Here is a 19,973-nt window from a genome sequence, read left to right on the forward strand (position 1 = left end):
TCACAAATGTCTCTATTAAATTAGTTTTTTTTTTTTTATATATATATTCAGTGCATTGAAAACAGCAATTAAGAGAAATTGTCGCTCTGAAACAGTCTCAAAAGAAAGGTGTGCAATGGAAATAGTTTCAGGGAAGAATGGACATAGAAATAGGCATTCTTACCATATTTTTTTACGAAACGGTTGCTGTTTGGAAATGATTAAATATTATACATCTAATCATGGCCTATCCACCCAGACAGAGGCGGCTCGACCCGACGCAGAAAAACTGCTGGCCAGTAACAACAGAAGTAAACTGCCTGGGTTTAAACATATTCTCTTTTCAGAAAGTGAAAAGCTCAGTTAATGAGGGACAGAATAGCAAAGTTCATTGTCGTTGTTGTTGTTGTTGTTGTTGTTGTTGTTGTTGTTGTTGTTGTTGTTGTTGTTGTTGTTGTTGTTGTTGTTGTTGTCCTCAATTATTGAAGGCTGTAACTCAGCTTCAGAATGTAATAATCAATCATAATTAATCAATAATAATTAATCAATAATAATTAATCAATCATAATTAATCAATAATAATTAATCAATCATAATTAATCAATAATAATTAATCAATCATAATTAATCAATAATAATTAATCAATCATAATTAATCAATAATAATTAATCAATCAATCATAATTAATCAATCAATCATAATTAATCAATCAAATAATTAATCAATAATAATTAATCAAATAATTAATCAATAATAATTAATCAATAATAATTAATCAATAATAATTAATCAATCATAATTAATCAATAATAATTAATCAATCATAATTAATCAATAATAATTAATCAATCATAATTAATCAATAATAATTAATCAATAATAATTAATCAATAATAATTAATCAATCATAATTAATCAATAATAATTAATCAATAATAATTAATCAATCATAATTAATCAATAATAATTCATCAATCATAATTAATCAATCATAATTAATCAATCAGAGTCATGTCTCTTCTGGGCAGTTTAAAGTTTGTTTCTACCACAGAGTTAAACGTGGTTGTATAACGCTATATACACTGCTCAAAAAAATCAAGGGAACACTAAAAATAACACATCCTAGATCTGAATGAATGAAATATTCTTATTAAATACTTTTTGTCTTTACATAGTTGAATGTGCTGACAACAAAATCACACAAAAATGATCAATGGAAATCAAATTTATCAACCCATGGAGGTCTGGATTTGGAGTCACACTCTAAATTAAAGTGGAAAACCACACTACAGGCTGATCCAACTTTGATGTAATGTCCTTAAAACAAGTCAAAATGAGGCTCAGTAGTGTGTGTGGCCTCCACGTGCCTGTATGACCTCCCTACAACGCCTGGGCATGCTCCTGATGAGGTGGCGGATGGTCTCCTGAGGGATCTCCTCCCAGACCTGGACTAAAGCATCCGCCAACTCCTGGACAGTCTGTGGTGCAATGTGGCGTTGGTGGAAGGAGTGAGACATGATGTCCCAGATGTGCTCAATTGGATTCAGGTCTGGGGAACGGGCGGGCCAGTCCATAGCTTCAATGCCTTCCTCTTGCAGGAACTGCTGACACACTCCAGCCACATGAGGTCTAGCATTGTCTTGCAATCCAGGGCCAACCGCACCAGCATATGGTCTCACAAGGGTCTGAGGATCTCATCTCGGTACCTAATGGCAGTCAGGCTACCTCTGGCGAGCACATGGAGGGCTGTGCGCCCCTCCCCAAAGAAATGCCACCCCAAACCATGACTGACCCACCGCCAAACCGGTCATGCTGGAGGATGTTGCAGGCAGCAGAACATTCTCCATGGCGTCTCCAGACTCTGTCACGTCTGTCACCTGCTCAGTGTGAATCTGCTTTCATCTGTGAAGAGCGCAGGGCGCCAGTGGAGAATTTGCCAATCTTGGCTGAGTGAACAGGACCAGTGGTCTACTCTAATGTTGAGGGGATTCAGTGGACTCAGTAGACTGAGTGAAGGAGTGGGACCAGTGGACTCAATAGGCTGAGTGGAGGAGTGGGACCAGTGGACTCAATAGGCTGAGTGAAGGAGTGGGACCAGTGGACTCATTAGGCTGAGTGAAGGAGTGGGACCAGTGGACTCAATAGGCTGAGTGAAGGAGTGGGACCAGTGGACTCAATAGGCTGAGTGAAGGCTGGGACCAGTGGAAGCTGAGTGGGACCAGTGGACATTCAATAGGCTGAGTGAAGGAGTGGGACCAGTAGACTCATTAGGCTGAGTGAGTGGGACCAGTGGACTCAATAGGCTGAGTGAAGGAGTGGGACCAGTGGACTCAATAGGCTGAGTGAAGGAGTGGGACCAGTGGACTCATTAGGCTGAGTGAATGAGACCAGTGGACTCAATAGGCTGTACTTCATTCTAGGCTATAGGATATATATATATATATATATTCATATTTCAGAGTCCTCCAAACCATGTGCTTATGATCATATATTTTAGACTAATTAACTAACTGTGGTAGTTTTTGATTATTCATCAAATATTCGTCAGCCATGAAATATATATATATATATTTTTTTCTTTTCAAATAACTTTCAAACAACTTGCATATATTCAAATACCTTAAACTATTACTAGGTTTTCTGAGAGGTGTTGAAAATACTGTCAAATATCATTTCTTTTTCTGAGACCTGTATTTGAATATCAAAGAAAATCAATCAATCAATCAATGTATCTATACATCCCTTCTTACATCAGCCGATGTCACAAAGTGCTGTACAGAAACCCAGCCTAAAACCCCAAACAGCAAGCAATTGCAGGTGTAGAAACACCTACACAGCTTCTACACCACAGAATACATCTCTCTACTCTTTATATTTTTCACATGTTAATTTAATATAGAAGCACTTGTTGCCTTTTACTGTATCTGAACAGTTTATATTGAAGTGATACCGGCCCTCAAAGCCGGTGTTTGGAGGATATATTGGTACGGAGGTTGTCAGGCCCGAGACAAAGAGCTGTGAATTATTAACACAGATTCAACCACAAAGACCAGGGAGGTTTTTCAATGCTGCCTCGCAATGTAGAACACCTATTGGTAGACAGGTAAAAAATAATATAAAGCAGACATTGAATTTGATCATGGTGAAGTTATTGACACTTTGGATGGTGTATCAATACACCCAGTCACTACAAAGATACAGGCATCCTTCCTGACTCAGTTGCCAGGGAGGAAGGAAATCACATTTCACCATGAGGCCAACGGGGACTTTAAAACAGTTACAGAGTTTAATGTCTGTGATAGGAGGAAACTGAGGATGGATCAACAACATTGTAGTTACTCCACAATACTAACGTAAAAGAAGAAAGCCTGTACAGAATAAAAAACATTCCATAACGTGAATCCATTTTGTAATAAAGGCACTAAAGTAAAACTGCAAAAAATGTGTACCAGTCAAAAGTTTGGACACACCTATTCATTCAAGGGTTTCACTTTATTTTCTACATTGTATGATAATAGTGAAGACATCAAAACTATGACATATGGAATCATGTAGTAACCAAAAAAGTGTTAAATCAAAATATATTTTATATTTGAGATTCTTCCAAGCAGCTACCCTTTGCCTTGATGACAGCTTTGAACACTCTTGGCATTCTCTCAACCAGCTTCATGAGGTAGTCACCTGGAATGCATTTCAATTAACAGGTGTCCCTTCTTAAAAGTTAATTTGTGGAATTTCTTTCCTCAATGCGTTTGAGCCAATCAGTTGTGTTGTGACCAGGTAGGGGGGATATACAGAATATAGCCCTATTGGGTTAAAGACCAAGTCTATATTATGGCAAGAACAGATCAAATAAGCAAAGAGAAACGACAGTCCATCATTACTTGAAGACATGAAGGCCAGTCAATATGGAAAAAAAGTCAAGAACGTCTTCAAGTGGGGCGGCAGGGTAGCCTAGTGGTTAGAGCGTTGGACTAGTAACCGAAAGGTTGCAAGTTCAAATCCCCGAGTTCTTAACTGACTTGCCTAGTTAAATGAAGGTAAAATACATTAAAAAGTGCAGTCGCAAAAACCATCAAGCATTATGATGAAACTGGCTCTCATGAGGACCGCCACAGGAAAGGAAGACCCAGAGTTACCTCTGCTGCAGAGGATAAGTTCAGTAGAGTTACCAGCCTCAAAAATTGGGGAATGGGGAGGGTTGGTTAGTGGGCTGACTATAGTACAGAATGAGGAGGGTTGGTTGGTCGGCTGACTCTCTATGGTGGTTTTGGAGCAGTGGCTTCTTCCTTGAAGAGCGGCCTTTCAGGTTATGTCGATATAGTACTCGTTTTACTCTGGATATAGATACTTTTGTACCTGTTTCCTCCAGCATCTTCACAAGGTCCTTTGCTGTTGTTCTGGGATTGATTTGCACTTTTCTCACCAAAGTACGTTCATCTCTAGGAGACAGAACGCGTCTCCTTCCTGAGCGGTATGACGGCTGCGTGGTCCCATGGTGTTTATACATGCGTACTATTGTTTGTACAGATGAACGTGGTACCTTCAGGAGTTTGGAAACTGCTCCCAAGGATGAACCAGAATTGTGGAGGTCTACAATTTTTTGCTGAGGTCTTCGCTGACATTTTTCCCATGATGTCAAGCAAAGAGGCACTGAGTTTGAAAGTAGGCCTTGAAATACATCCACAGATACACCAATTGACTCAATTGTGTCAATTAGCCTATCAGAAGCTTCTAAAGCCATGACATAATTTCTGGAATTTTCCAGGCTGTTTAAATACACAGTCAACTTAGTGTATGTAAACTTCTGACCCACTGGAATTGTGATACAGTGAATTATAAATCATCTGTAAATTAATTGTTGGAAAAATTACTTGTGTCATGCACAAAGTAGATGTCCTAACTGACTTTCCAAAACTAGTTTGTTAACAAGACATTTGTGGAGTGGTTGAAAAACGGGTTTTAATGACTCCAACCTAAGTGTATGTAAACTAGTTTTAATGACTCCAACCTAAGTGTACTGGTACCGTTTATGTAGCCATGTTATCATTGACTCAGTACTGGTACCATGTATGTAGCCATGTTATTATTGACTCAGTACTGGTACCGTTTATGTAGCCATGTTATCATTGACTCAGTACTGGTACCATGTATGTAGCCATGTTATCATTGACTCAGTACTGGTACTGTGTATGTAGCCATGTTATCATTTACTCAGTACTGGTACCGTGTATGTAGCCATGTTATTATTGACTCAGTACTGGTACCATGTATGTAGCCATGTTATCATTGACTCAGTACTGCCAGTTGAGGACTTGTGAGGCGTCTGTTTCTTAAACTAGACACTCTAATGTACTTGTCCTCTTGCTCAGTTATGCACCGGAGCCTCCCACTCCTCTTTCTATTCTGGTTAGAGCCAGTTTGCCCTGTTCTGTGAAGGGAGTTGTACGAGATCTTCAGTTTCTGGGCAATTTCTCGCTTGGATTCTCAGAACAAGAATAGACTGACGAGTTTCAGAAGAAAGTTATTTGTTTCTGGCCATTTCGAGCCTGTAATCGCACCCACAAATGCTGATGCTCCAGATACTCAACTAGTCTAAAGAAGGCCAGTTTAATTGCTTCTTTAATCATGACAACAGTTTTCAGCTGTGCTAACATAATTGCAAAAGTGTTTTCAAATGATCAATTAGCCTTTTAAAATGATAAACTTGGATTAGCTAACACAACGTGCCATTGGATCACAGGAGTGATGGTTGCGGATAAGGAGCCCATGTAGATATTCCACAAAAAATTAGCCGTTTCCAGCTACAATAGTCATTTACAACATTAACAATGTCTACACTGTATTTCTGATCAATTTGATGAATGGAAATCTAATGGATTTTTTTTGTGCTTTTCTTTCAAAAACAAGGAAACTTCTAAGTGACCCCCGACCTTTTGTATCTGTCTTGTAACGTTTACAAGCATGTAAGTATTTGTAAATTTTTCCATTTGTTTGCTGGTAAACTGGAAACTTTCTCAAATTGGCTGTAGGGGCGGCAGGTAGCCTAGTGGTTAGAGTGAAGGGGTGGCAGGGTAGCCTAGTGGTTAGAGTGGAGGGGTGGCAGGTAGCCTAGTGGTTAGAGTGGAGGGGTGGCAGGGTAGCCTAGTGGTTAGAGTGGAGGGGTGGCAGGGTAGCCTAGTGGTTAGAGTGGAGGGGCGGCAGGGTAGCCTAGTGGTTAGAGTGGAGGGGCGGCAGGTAGCCTAGTGGTTAGAGTGGAGGGGCGGCAGGTAGCCTAGTGGTTAGAGTGGAGGGGCGGCAGGTAGCCTAGTGGTTAGAGTGGAGGGGCGGCAGGTAGCCTAGTGGTTAGAGTGGAGGGGCGGCAGGTAGCCTAGTGGTTAGAGTGGAGGGACGGCAGGTAGCCTAGTGGTTAGAGTGGAGGGACGGCAGGTAGCCTAGTGGTTAGAGTGTAGGGGAGGCAGGTAGCCTAGTGGTTAGAGTGGAGGGGTGGCAGGTAGACTAGTGGTTAGAGTGGAGGGCGGCAGGTAGCCTAGTGGTTAGAGTGGAGGGCGGCAGGTAGCCTAGTGGTTAGAGTGGAGGGCGGCAGGTAGCCTAGTGGTTAGAGTGGAGGGCGGCAGGTAGCCTAGTGGTTAGAGTGGAGGGGCCGCAGGTAGCCTAGTGGTTAGAGTGGAGGGCGGCAGGTAGCCTAGTGGTTAGAGTGGAGGGCGGCAGGTAGCCTAGTGGTTAGAGTGGAGGGGCGGCAGGTAGCCTAGTGGTTAAAGTGGCGGGGCGGCAGGTAGACTAGTGGTTAGAGTGGAGGGGCGGCAGGTAGCCTAGTGGTTAGAGTGGAGGGCGGCAGGTAGCCTAGTGGTTGGAGTGGAGGGCGGCAGGTAGCCTAGTGGTTAGAGTGGAGGGGTGGCAGGTAGCCTAGTGGTTAGAGTGGAGGGGTGGCAGGTAGCCTAGTGGTTAGAGTGGAGGGGCGGCAGGTAGCCTAGTGGTTAGAGTGGAGGGGCGGCAGGTAGCCTAGTGGTTAGAGTGGAGGGGCGGGAGGTAGCCTAGTGGTTAGAGTGGAGGGCGGCAGGTAGCCTAGTGGTTAGAGTGGAGGGGCAGGTAGCCTAGTGGTTAGAGTGGAGGGGCGGGCTAGTGGTTAGAGTGGAGGGCGGCAGGTAGCCTAGTGGTTAGAGTGGAGGGGCGGCAGGTAGCCTAGTGGTTAGAGTGGAGGGCGGCAGGTAGCCTAGTGGTTAGAGTGGAGGGGCGGCAGGTAGCCTAGTGGTTAGAGTGGAGGGGCGGCAGGGTAGCCTAGTGGTTAGAGTGGAGGGGCGGCAGGTAGCCTAGTGGTTAGAGTGGAGGGGCGGCAGGTAGCCTAGTGGTTAGAGTGGAGGGGCGGCAGGTAGCCTAGTGGTTAGAGTGGAGGGGCGGCAGGTAGCCTAGTGGTTAGAGTGGAGGGGCGGCAGGTAGCCTAGTGGTTAGAGTGGAGGGGCGGCAGGTAGCCTAGTGGTTAGAGTGGAGGGGCGGCAGGTAGCCTAGTGGTTAGAGTGGAGGGGTGGCAGGTAGCCTAGTGGTTAGAGTGGAGGGGCGGCAGGTAGCCTAGTGGTTAGAGTGGAGGGGCGGCAGGTAGCCTAGTGGTTAGAGTGGAGGGGCGGCAGGTAGCCTAGTGGTTAGAGTGGAGGGCGGCAGGTAGCCTAGTGGTTAGAGTGGAGGGGCGGCAGGTAGCCTGGTGGTTAGAGTGGAGGGGCGGCAGGTAGCCTAGTGGTTAGAGTGGAGGGGCGGCAGGTAGCCTAGTGGTTAGAGTGGAGGGCGGCAGGTAGCCTAGTGGTTAGAGTGGAGGGGCGGCAGGTAGCCTGGTGGTTAGAGTGGAGGGGCGGCAGGTAGCCTAGTGGTTAGAGTGGAGGGCGGCAGGGTAGCCTAGTGGTTAGAGTGGAGGGGCGGCAGGTAGCCTAGTGGTTAGAGTGGAGGGGCGGCAGGTAGCCTAGTGGTTAGAGTGGAGGGGCGGCAGGTAGCCTAGTGGTTAGAGTGGAGGGGCGGCAGGTAGCCTAGTGGTTAGAGTGGAGGGGCGGCAGGTAGCCTAGTGGTTAGAGTGGAGGGGCGGCAGGTAGCCTAGTGGTTAGAGTGGAGGGGCGGCAGGTAGCTTAGTGGTTAGAGTGGAGGGGCGGCAGGGTAGCCTAGTGGTTAGAGTGGAGGGGCGGCAGGTAGCCTAGTGGTTAGAGTGGAGGGGCGGCAGGTAGCCTAGTGGTTAGAGTGGAGGGGCGGCAGGTAGCCTAGTGGTTAGAGTGGAGGGACGGCAGGGTAGCCTAGTGGTTAGAGTGGAGGGGCGGCAGGTAGCTTAGTGGTTAGAGTGGAGGGGCAGTCTTAAACAACGCTGTGTGTAACTGAATGTGTTGAATTCCATCAACATTGTAAAAGTTGTCCCAGTTCTGTAAATACACGGTCCTAAAGACAGGTCTTTTCTGTACTGTAAAACACTACAACTCCTGGAGCCCTTTGGGGGTTAAGTGGCCAACGGCAGGATGTGGCATGTAGGTCTATGACTGATTCCAGACACCCTCTGTTTGCAATATCACTCTGCCCCAGATGTTTTTCCTGTTGGACATGAGCTCCACGAACGTAGAGGAAATGTCCAGCTTGATGCTCTGTTGGAACTTCCATCCCCAAAATAACAGACAACAGGATTTTACAAAATATTTAATAGAAAGTCATCAAACCTTCTGGAAACATCAACCAATAGAAAGTCATCAAACCTTCTGGAAACATCAACCAATAGAAAGTCATCAAACCTTCTGGAAACATCAACCAATAGAAAGTCATCAAACCTTCTGGAAACATCAACCAAATACTAATAAACATGTTGCTGAATTATTTTATACATAAATTACAAACATTGTCATACTGGTATGTATTTATATATGTTGAGATTATAATCAAGTATCATACATTAGTCTGTATATTGCTATATTTAAAAGATCTCTGCTACGTTTCCATGGGGATTTATGTTACATGATGCTTTTCACAATCAGTTTTTCTCAACCTGGAGAAAGAGGGGGTGGGGGGAGAAGGGAGGGAAGAGAGGGAAGGGGAGAGAGGGAAGAGGGAGTGGAGGGAGAGAGAGGGAAGAGGGAGTGGAGGGAGAGAGAGGGAAAGGGGAGGGAAGGGAGGGAAGAGAGGGAAGGGAGTGAAGGGAGGGAAGAGGGAGAGAGAGGGAAGGGGAGAGAGGGAAGAGGGAGTGGAGGGAGAGAGAGGGAAGAGGGAGTGGAGGGAGAGAGAGGGAAGAGGGAGTGGAGGGAGAGAGAGGGAAGAGGGGGGAGGGAGAGAGCAGGATTGGGACCTGACAGTTTTAACTCAGTCAATTAAAGAAGTCAATTGAATATGTCCAATGTTTGATAAAAGGAGTTTTAAATTTAGTACATGATTAATCTGAACTTCCACTTAATTAGAACTCTGAAATCAATAAATTACTAAATGGAAAGTGGAATTGAGAACTGAATCAAGCCTGCCCCCTGGTGGAGAGATTAGGAGTTACTGTGCTGCTGAACTGAGGTGTGTGTTGCCATTTTGGAAGAAAAAAAATTAAACCTTTATTTAACTAGGCAAGTCAGTTAAGAACAAATTCTTATTTACAATGTCTCTTTCAGGAGGAAGAACGACAGATTTGTACCTTGTCAGCTCGGGGATTCGATCTAGCAACCTTTCGGTTAATGGCCCAACGCTCTAACCACTAACCCATTGTGTGGCCATGTCCCAAAACCTGTACTTGTGTCCTAAACAGAAGCCATTTTTTTTCATTTTTTTAAATTATATATATATATATATATATATATATATATATATATAGTCTGAAATTTAACAAAATGTTGAATACTTTAAATGCCAGGATGTCAAACTCATTTCATCTAATGGAATTCGCTGCACTTTATTGAGGAAGAGAATCGTCTGTCCAGACCCACGTGTATCTGACAACAGTTGATAATCAGCTGGGGGGGGGGGGGGTGCTTCGATTAGCAAATGGCGGGAATTAACTGCACGAGGATGACTCATTCTCAGTAGGATGAGCCTAGCATCCTGATACTTGGTGCTTACTGCATGCGTTGTTTTGTTTACACAACGTAATAAATAGCAGCGCTGTAGTATTCCAAGTCCAGGATTCACCACCTCCTGACACTTGGTACACACACCCAGTACACCCAGCCTTCATCAGCTGGTGACCTGCACCCAGTACACCCAGCCTTCATCAGCTGGTGAGCTGCACCCAGTACACCCAGCCTTCATCAGCTGGTGAGCTGCACCCAGTACACCCAGCCTTCATCAGCTGGTGACCTGCACCCAGTACACCCAGCCTTCATCAGCTGGTGAGCTGCGGGGGAGCAAGCGTTGAGTGTGGGCAGACAGGCTCCGGTCAAACACATCGTGCAGGCAACTCTCCTGCTTCACCATAGCGAACCCAGTGACTGTCAGCTTTCTAGTTAGATACCCAACTCTCCTGCTTCACCATAGCGAACCCAGTGACTGTCAGCTTTCTAGTTAGATACCCAACTCTCCTGCTTCACCATAGCGAACCCAGTGACTGTCAGCTTTCTAGTTAGATACCCAACTCTCCTGCTTCACCATAGCTACCCAGTGACTGTCAGCTTTCTAGTTAGATACCCAACTCTCCTGCTTCACCATAGCTACCCAGTGACTGTCAGCTTTCTAGTTAGATACCCAACTCTCCTGCTTCACCATAGCGAACCCAGTGACTGTCAGCTTTCTAGTTAGATACCCAACTCTCCTGCTTCACCATAGCTAACCCAGTGACTGTCAGCTTTCTAGTTAGATACCCAACTCTCCTGCTTCACCATAGCGAACCCAGTGACTGTCGGCTTTCTAGTTAGATACCCAACTCTCCTGCTTCACCATAGCGAACCCAGTGACTGTCGGCTTTCTAGTTAGATACCCAACTCTCCTGCTTCACCATAGCTACCCAGTGACTGTCAGCTTTCTAGTTAGATACCCAACTCTCCTGCTTCACCATAGCTACCCAGTGACTGTCAGCTTTCTAGTTAGATACCCAACTCTCCTGCTTCACCATAGCGAACCCAGTGACTGTCAGCTTTCTAGTTAGATACCCAACTCTCCTGCTTCACCATAGCTAACCCAGTGACTGTCAGCTTTCTAGTTAGATACCCAACTCTCCTGCTTCACCATAGCGAACCCAGTGACTGTCGGCTTTCTAGTTAGATACCCAACTCTCCTGCTTCACCATAGCTACCCCAGTGACTGTCAGCTTTCTAGTTAGATACCCAACTCTCCTGCTTCACCATAGCTAACCCAGTGACTGTCGGCTTTCTAGTTAGATACCCAACTCTCCTGCTTCACCATAGCTAACCCAGTGGCCGTCAGCTTTCTAGTCAGATAGTTTTTGTTTAGGCTACACTAAACCTTGTTCAGTCATAATACCTCATTAGCTAGCTAGCTAACATGGTAACATTGCTGGTAGCCTATTGAACGTAGCCACAGAAAGAAAGGAAAAGGATAGCCAACAATGTATTGACTAAATCCCTCTTGCCTCTACACTACATCTGACTGGGTGAATAACTCCTCTATATCTGACTGGGTTAATAACTCCTCTATATCTGACTGGGTTAATAACTCCTCTGACTGGGTTAATAACTCCTCTATATCTGACTGGGTTAATAACTCCTCTATATCTGACTGGGTAAATAACTCCTCTATATCTGACTGGGTTAATAACTCCTCTATATCTGACTGGGTTAATAACTCCTCTATATCTGACTGGGTAAATAACTCCTCTATATCTGACTGGGTAAATAACTCCTCTATATCTGACTGGGTAAATAACTCCTCTATATCTGACTGGGTAAATAACTCCTCTATATCTGACTGGGTTAATAACTCCTCTCTGGGTTAATATATCTGACTGGATAAATAACTCCTCTATATCTGACTGGGTTAATAACTCTCTCTATATCTGACTGGGTTAATAACTCCTCTCTGGGTTATATCTGACTGGGTTAATAACTCCTCTATATCTGACTGGGTTAATAACTCCTCTATATCTGACTGGGTTAATAACTCCTCTATATCTGACTGGGTTAATAACTCCTCTATATCTGACTGGGTAAATAACTCCTCTATATCTGACTGGGTAAATAACTCTCTCTAATATCTGACTGGGTTAATAACTCTCTCTGACTGGGTTAATAACTCCTCTATATCTGACTGGGTTAATAACTCCTCTATATCTGACTGGGTTAATAACTCTCTCTGACTGGGTTAATAACTCCTCTATATCTGACTGGGTTAATAACTCCTCTATATCTGACTGGGTTAATAACTCCTCTATATCTGACTGGGTTAATAACTCCTCTATATTTGACTCTATATTGACTGGGTAAATAACTCTTATATCTCTATATCTGACTGGGTTAATAACTCCTCTGACTGGGTTAATAACTCCTCTGACTGGGTTAATAACTCCTCTATATCTGACTGGGTAAATAACCCCTCTATATCTGACTGGGTGAATAACTCCTCTATATCTGACTGGGTTAATAACTCCTCTGACTGGGTTAATAACTCCTCTATATCTGACTGGGTTAATAACTCCTCTATATCTGACTGGGTTAATAACTCCTCTATATCTGACTGGGTTAATAACTCCTCTATATCTGACTGGGTTAATAACTCCTCTATATCTGACTGGGTTAATAACTCCTCTATATCTGACTGGGTAAATAACTCCTCTATATCTGACTGGGTTAATAACTCCTCTATATCTGACTGGGTTAATAACTCCTCTATATCTGACTGGGTTAATAACTCCTCTATATCTGACTGGGTTAATAACTCCTCTGACTGGGTAAATAACACCTCTATATCTGACTGGGTTAATAACTCCTCTATATCTGACTGGGTTAATAACTCTATATCTGACTGGGTTAATAACTCCACTATATCTGACTGGGTTAATAACTCCTCTATATCTGACTGGGTAAATAACTCTTCTATATCTGACTGGGTAAATAACTCCTCTGACTGGGTTAATAACTCCTCTATATCTGACTGGGTTAATAACTCCTCTATATCTGACTGGGTTAATAACTCCTCTATATCTGACTGGGTTAATAACTCCTCTATATCTGACTGGGTTAATAACACCTCTATATCTGACTGGGTTAATAACTCCTCTATATCTGACTGGGTTAATAACTCTAAATATCTCTATATCTGACTGGGTTAATAACTCCTCTATATCTGACTGGGTTAATAACTCCTCTATATCTGACTGGGTTAATAACTCCTCTATATCTGACTGGGTTAATAACTCCTCTATATCTGACTGGGTTAATAACTCCTCTATATCTGACTGGGTTAATAACTCCTCTATATCTGACTGGGTTAATAACTCCTCTATATCTGACTGGGTTAATAACTCCTCTATATCTGACTGGGTAAATAACTCTATATCTCTATATCTGACTGGGTTAATAACTCCTATATCTGACTGGGTTAATAACTCCTCTATATCTGACTGGGTTAATAACTCCTCTATATCTGACTGGGTTAATAACTCCTCTGACTGGGTAAATAACTCCTCTATATCTGACTGGGTTAATAACTCCTCTATATCTGACTGGGTTAATAACTCCTCTGACTGGGTAAATAACTCCTCTATATCTGACTGGGTTAATAACTCCTCTATATCTGACTGGGTAATAACTCCTCTATATCTGACTGGGTTAATAACCTGGTATAGAACCAGGGACTTGGGCCTCGATTCGGACTTGAAATTTAGTGACTCGACCACATCACTGCTAAATAGTATATATATATTATGATTAGTACACAGTATGCCATTTTATTAAGTAGTACGCAAGCCAAATTTGGGACACGGCCAGTGTAACCCCAGAAGGTTGATTTCCACAACAGTTGATTTGATAAATCACCCTCTCGGCACGGTTAGAGCTCCTCCTCCTGCGCTACCAAGACAACAGCTAGAAAACCGTCCAGCAAACTCCCCCTTCTTCACCTTAACTCAGTTACCCAAATCAAGCCCTAGCCCCTTCCCCTAGCCCCTATTCACCAGGGCAGATCTGAGAGGTTCTGATAGGTTTAAGCCATATTGCTCATATTAAATCAACTCAGATGTCCAGACGTCTACCGGCGAGAGCAGTTTCCCAAAACCTTCTCCCTCCCTCCCCCCTCCCTCCCCCTCCCACAATCATTCCCCCTCCCTCAATCCCTCTCCCCTCCCTCAATCCCTCTCCCTCCCTCCCTCCCTCAATCTCTCCCTCCCTCAATCTCTCTCTCCCTCCCTCAATCTCTCCCTCCCTCAATCTCTCCCTCCCTCAATCCCTCCCTCCCTCCTTTACATACAATATCATCTGCCCTCTACGGGTTGAACATCCTTAAGACAGCCTTATGAAGTGTCCTCACACAGACGCAGGTCCTTAGAGAGAGCCAATGTGTTCCCTATGTAGTGCACTCTACAGGAAACAGGCCTCCATTTAGGACACCCCCCCCCCTCTGGCTGACCCCCTGACCTCTAACAGTGTGGGGTCAACTCAGAGTGATGTTCTGTTCAGGGCTCAGGGTCGGGGTGGCGTAATGGGGGTTCTGTTGGGCATGAATCCATGGAAGTCTCTGGAGGCCTGAGTCCCAAACACATCCAGCACCCTCCTGTTCATAAAAGCAAACCTGTAGAGGGAGAGAGAGGTTTTAGTCACCAACACAAACCCCCAACCACACCTGTAGGGAGAGAGAGAGGTTTTAGTCACCAACACAAACCCCCCAACCACACCTGTAGGGAGAGAGAGAGGTTTTAGTCAACAACACAAACCCCCAACCACACCTGTAGGGAGAGAGAGGGGGTTTAGTCAACAATACAAACCCCCAACCACACCTGTAGGGAGAGAGAGGGGTTTTAGTTACCAACACAAACCCCCAACCACACCTGTAGGGAGAGAGAGGGGTTTTAGTTACCAACACAAACCCCCCAACCACACCTGTAGGGAGAGGGGTTTTAGTCACCAATACAAACCCCCAACCACACCTGTAGGGAGAGAGAGGGGTTTTAGTCACCAACACAAACCCCCAACCACACCTGTAGGGAGAGAGAGGGGTTTTAGTCAACAACACAAACCCCCAACCACACCTGTAGGGAGAGAGAGGGGTTTTAGTCACCAACACAAACCCCCCAACCACACCTGTAGGGAGAGAGAGGGGTTTTAGTCACCAATACAAACCCCCAACCACACCTGTAGGGAGAGAGAGGGGTTTTAGTCACCAATACAAACCCCCAACCACACCTGTAGGGAGAGAGAGGGGTTTAGTCACCAATACAAACCCCCAACCACACCTGTAGGGAGAGAGAGGGGTTTTAGTCACCAATACAAACCCCCAACCACACCTGTAGGGAGAGAGAGGGGTTTTAGTCACCAATACAAACCCCCAACCACACCTGTAGGGAGAGAGAGGGGTTTTAGTCACCAATACAAACCCCCAACCACACCTGTAGGGAGAGGGGTTTTAGTCACCAATACAAACCCCCCAACCACACCTGTAGGGAGAGAGAGGGGTTTTAGTCACCAACACAAACCCCCCAACCACACCTGTAGGGAGAGAGAGGGGTTTTAGTCACCAACACAAACCCCCAACCACACCTGTAGGGAGAGAGGGGTTTTAGTCACCAACACAAACCTCCAACCACACCTGTAGGGAGAGAGGGGTTTTAGTTACCAATACAAACCCCCCAACCACACCTGTAGGGAGAGAGAGAGAGGGGTTTTAGTCACCAATACAAACCCCCAACCACACCTGTAGGGAGAGAGAGAGGGGTTTTAGTCAACAATACAAACCCCCAACCACACCTGTAGGGAGAGAGGGGTTTTAGTCACCAATACAAACCCCCAACCACACCTGTAGGGAGAGAGGGGTTTTAGTCACCAATACAAACCCCCAACCACACCTGTAGGGAGAGAGAGGGGTTTTAGTCACCAATACAAACCCCCAACCACACCTGTAGGGAGAGAGAGGGGTTTTAGTCACCAACACAAACCCCCAACCACACCTGTAGGGAGAGAGAGGGGTTTTAGTCACCAATACAAACCCCCAACCACACCTGTAGGGAGAGAGAGGGGTTTTAGTCACCAACACAAACCCCCAACCACACCTGTAGGGAGAGAGGGGTTTTAGTCACCAACACAAACCCCCAACCACACCTGTAGGGAGAGAGGGGTTTTAGTTACCAATACAAACCCCCCAACCACACCTGTAGGGAGAGAGAGAGAGGGGTTTTAGTCACCAATACAAACCCCCAACCACACCTGTAGGGAGAGAGAGGGGTTTTAGTCACCAATACAAACCCCCAACCACACCTGTAGGGAGAGGGGTTTTAGTCACCAATACAAACCCCCAACCACACCTGTAGGGAGAGAGAGAGGGGTTTTAGTCACCAATACAAACCCCCAACCACACCTGTAGGGAGAGAGGGGTTTTAGTCACCAATACAAACCCCCAACCACACCTGTAGGGAGAGAGAGGGGTTTTAGTCACCAACACAAACCCCCAACCACACCTGTAGGGAGAGAGGGGTTTTAGTCACCAACACAAACCCCCAACCACACCTGTAGGGAGAGAGGGGTTTTAGTCACCAATACAAACCCCCCAACCACACCTGTAGGGAGAGAGAGGGGGTTTAGTCAACAACACAAACCCCCCAACCACACCTGTAGGGAGAGAGAGGGGGTTTAGTCAACAACACAAACCCCCCAACCACACCTGTAGGGAGAGAGAGAGAGGGGTTTTAGTCACCAATACAAACCCCCAACCACACCTGTAGGGAGAGAGAGGGGTTTTAGTTACCAATACAAACCCCCAACCACACCTGTAGGGAGAGAGAGGGGTTTTAGTTACCAATACAAACCCCCAACCACACCTGTAGGGAGAGAGAGGGGGTTTAGTCACCAATACAAACCCCCCAACCACACCTGTAGGGAGAGAGAGGGGTTTTAGTTACCAATACAAACCCCCAACCACACCTGTAGGGGAGAGGGGTTTTAGTCACCAACATGTATATAGTATATATTGTATAGTATCTAAATGTATATAGTATATATAGTATAGTATCTAAATGTATATAGTATATATACTATAGTATATAAATGTATATAGTATATATAGTATCTAAATGTATATAGTATATATAGTATAGTATCTAAATGTATATATAGTATATATATAGTATAGTATCTAAATGTTTATAGCATATATAGTATAGTATATACATGTATATAGCATATATAGTATAGTACCTAAATGTATATAGTATATATTGTATAGTATCTAAATGTATATAGTATAGTATCTAAATGTATATAGTATATATAGTATAGTATCTAAATGTATATAGTATATATAGTATCTAAATGTATATAGTATATATAGTATAGTATATAAATGTATATAGAATATATAGTATCTAAATGTATATAGTATATATAGTATCTAAATGTATATAGTATAGTATCTAAATGTATATATAGTATATATATAGTAAAGTATCTAAATGTTTATAGCATATATAGTATAGTATATACATGTATATAGCATATATAGTATAGTACCTAAATGTATATAGTATAGTAAATAAATGTATATAGTATATAGTATGGTATCTAAATGTATATAGTATATATAGTATAGTATCTAAATGTATATAGTATATATAGTATATAAATGTATATAGTATCTAAATGTATATAGTATATATAATATAGTATATAAATGTATATAGTATATATAGTATAGTATCTAAATGTATATAGTATATATAGTATAGTATATAAATGTATATAGTATATATAATATAGTATATAAATGTATATAGTATATATAGTATAGTATATAAATGTATATAGTATATATAGTATAGTATATAAATGTATATAGTATATATAATATAGTATCTACATGTATATAGTATATATAGTATAGTATCTAAATGTATATAGTATATATAGTATAGTATCTAAATGTATATATAATATAGTATCTAAATGTATATATAATATAGTATCTAAATGTATATATAATATAGTATCTAAATGTATATAGTATATATAATATAGTATATAAATGTTTATAGTATATATAATATATATAATATAGTATCTAAATGTATATAGTATATATAGTATAGTATCTAAATGTATATAGTATATATAGTATAGTGTATATAGTATAGTATCTAAATGTATATAGTATAGTATCTAAATGTATATAGTATATATAGTATATAAATGTATATAGTATATATAGTATAGTATATATAGTATAGTGTATATAGTATATATAGTATATAAATGTATATAGTATATATAGTATAGTGTATATAGTATATATAGTATAGTGTATATAGTATATATAGTATAGTGTATATAGTATATATAGTATATAAATGTATATAGTATATATAGTATAGTGTATATAGTATATATAGTATAGTGTATATAGTATATATAGTATAGTGTATATAGTATATATAGTATAGTGTATATAGTATATATAGTATAGTGTATATAGTATATATAGTATAGTGTATATAGTATATATAGTATATAAATGTATATAGTATATATAGTATAGTGTATATAGTATATATAGTATAGTGTATATAGTATATATAGTATAGTGTATATAGTATATATAGTATAGTGTATATAGTATATATAGTATAGTGTATATAGTATATATAGTATAGTGTATATAGTATATATAGTATAGTGTATATAGTATATATAGTATAGTGTATATAGTATATATAGTATAGTGTATATAGTATATATAGTATAGTGTATATAGTATATATAGTATAGTGTATATATAGTATATATAGTATAGTGTATATAGTATATATAGTATAGTGTATATAGTATATATAGTATAGTGTATATAGTATATATAGTATATAAATGTATATAGTATATATAGTATAGTGTATATAGTATATATAGTATAGTGTATATAGTATATATAGTATAGTGTATATAGTATATATAGTATAGTGTATATAGTATATATAGTATAGTGTATATAGTATATATAGTATAGTGTATATAGTATATATAGTATATAATGTATATAAATATAGTATAGTATATATAGTATAGTGTATATAGTATATATAGTATAGTGTATATAGTATATATAGTATAGTGTATATAGTATATATAGTATAGTGTATATAGTATATATAGTATAGTGTATATAGTATATATAGTATAGTGTATATAGTATATATAGTATAGTGTATATAGTATATATAGTATAGTGTATATAGTATATATAGTATAGTGTATATAGTATATATAGTATAGTGTATATAGTATATATAGTATAGTGTATATAGTATATATAGTATAGTGTATATAGTATATATAGTATAGTGTATATAGTATATATAGTATAGTGTATATAGTATATATAGTATAGTGTATATAGTATATATAGTATAGTGTATATAGTATATATAGTATAGTGTATATAGTGTATATAGTATAGTATATATAGTATAGTGTATAAATGTATATAGTATATATAGTATAGTGTATATAGTATATATAGTATAGTGTATATAGTATATATAGTATAGTGTATATAGTATATATAGTATAGTGTATATAGTATATATAGTATAGTGTATATAGTATATATAGTATAGTGTATATAGTATATATAGTATAGTGTATATAGTATATATAGTATAGTGTATATAGTATATATAGTATAGTGTATATAGTATATATAGTATATAAGTATATATAGTATAGTGTATATAGTATATATAGTATAGTGTATATAGTATATATAGTATAGTGTATATAGTATATATAGTATAGTGTATATAGTATATATAGTATAGTGTATATAGTATATATAGTATAGTGTATATAGTATATATAGTATAGTGTATATAGTATATATAGTATAGTGTATATAGTATATATAGTATAGTGTATAT

The 19,973-nt window shown here is 40.9% G+C and overlaps 1 protein-coding gene and 1 long non-coding RNA gene across 2 annotated transcripts in view; both read right to left on the minus strand.

Annotated features, from left to right (window-relative positions):
- Positions 1–8,626: 8,626 nt before the first annotated feature.
- LOC135562522 (uncharacterized) lies at positions 8,627–9,767 on the minus strand. Its single transcript, XR_010460042.1, has 2 exons — positions 8,770–9,767; positions 8,627–8,661 (listed from the first exon to the last, which is right to left on the minus strand). It is a non-coding gene; the product is annotated as an uncharacterized LOC135562522 (long non-coding RNA).
- Positions 9,768–13,887: 4,120 nt separating this feature from the next.
- Positions 13,888–19,973, minus strand: part of tmem135 (transmembrane protein 135) — a 37,136-nt gene continuing 31,050 nt past the window's right edge. Inside the window, 2 exon segments of the mRNA XM_065005009.1 lie at positions 13,888–14,571; positions 14,574–14,650. Of these exon segments, the coding sequence (XP_064861081.1) occupies positions 14,513–14,571; positions 14,574–14,650 (136 nt within the window). The 3' untranslated portion in view covers positions 13,888–14,512.

The sequence above is a fragment of the Oncorhynchus nerka genome, linkage group LG19 (genome assembly GCF_034236695.1).
Source record: "Oncorhynchus nerka isolate Pitt River linkage group LG19, Oner_Uvic_2.0, whole genome shotgun sequence".
Lineage (NCBI taxonomy): Eukaryota > Metazoa > Chordata > Actinopteri > Salmoniformes > Salmonidae > Oncorhynchus > Oncorhynchus nerka.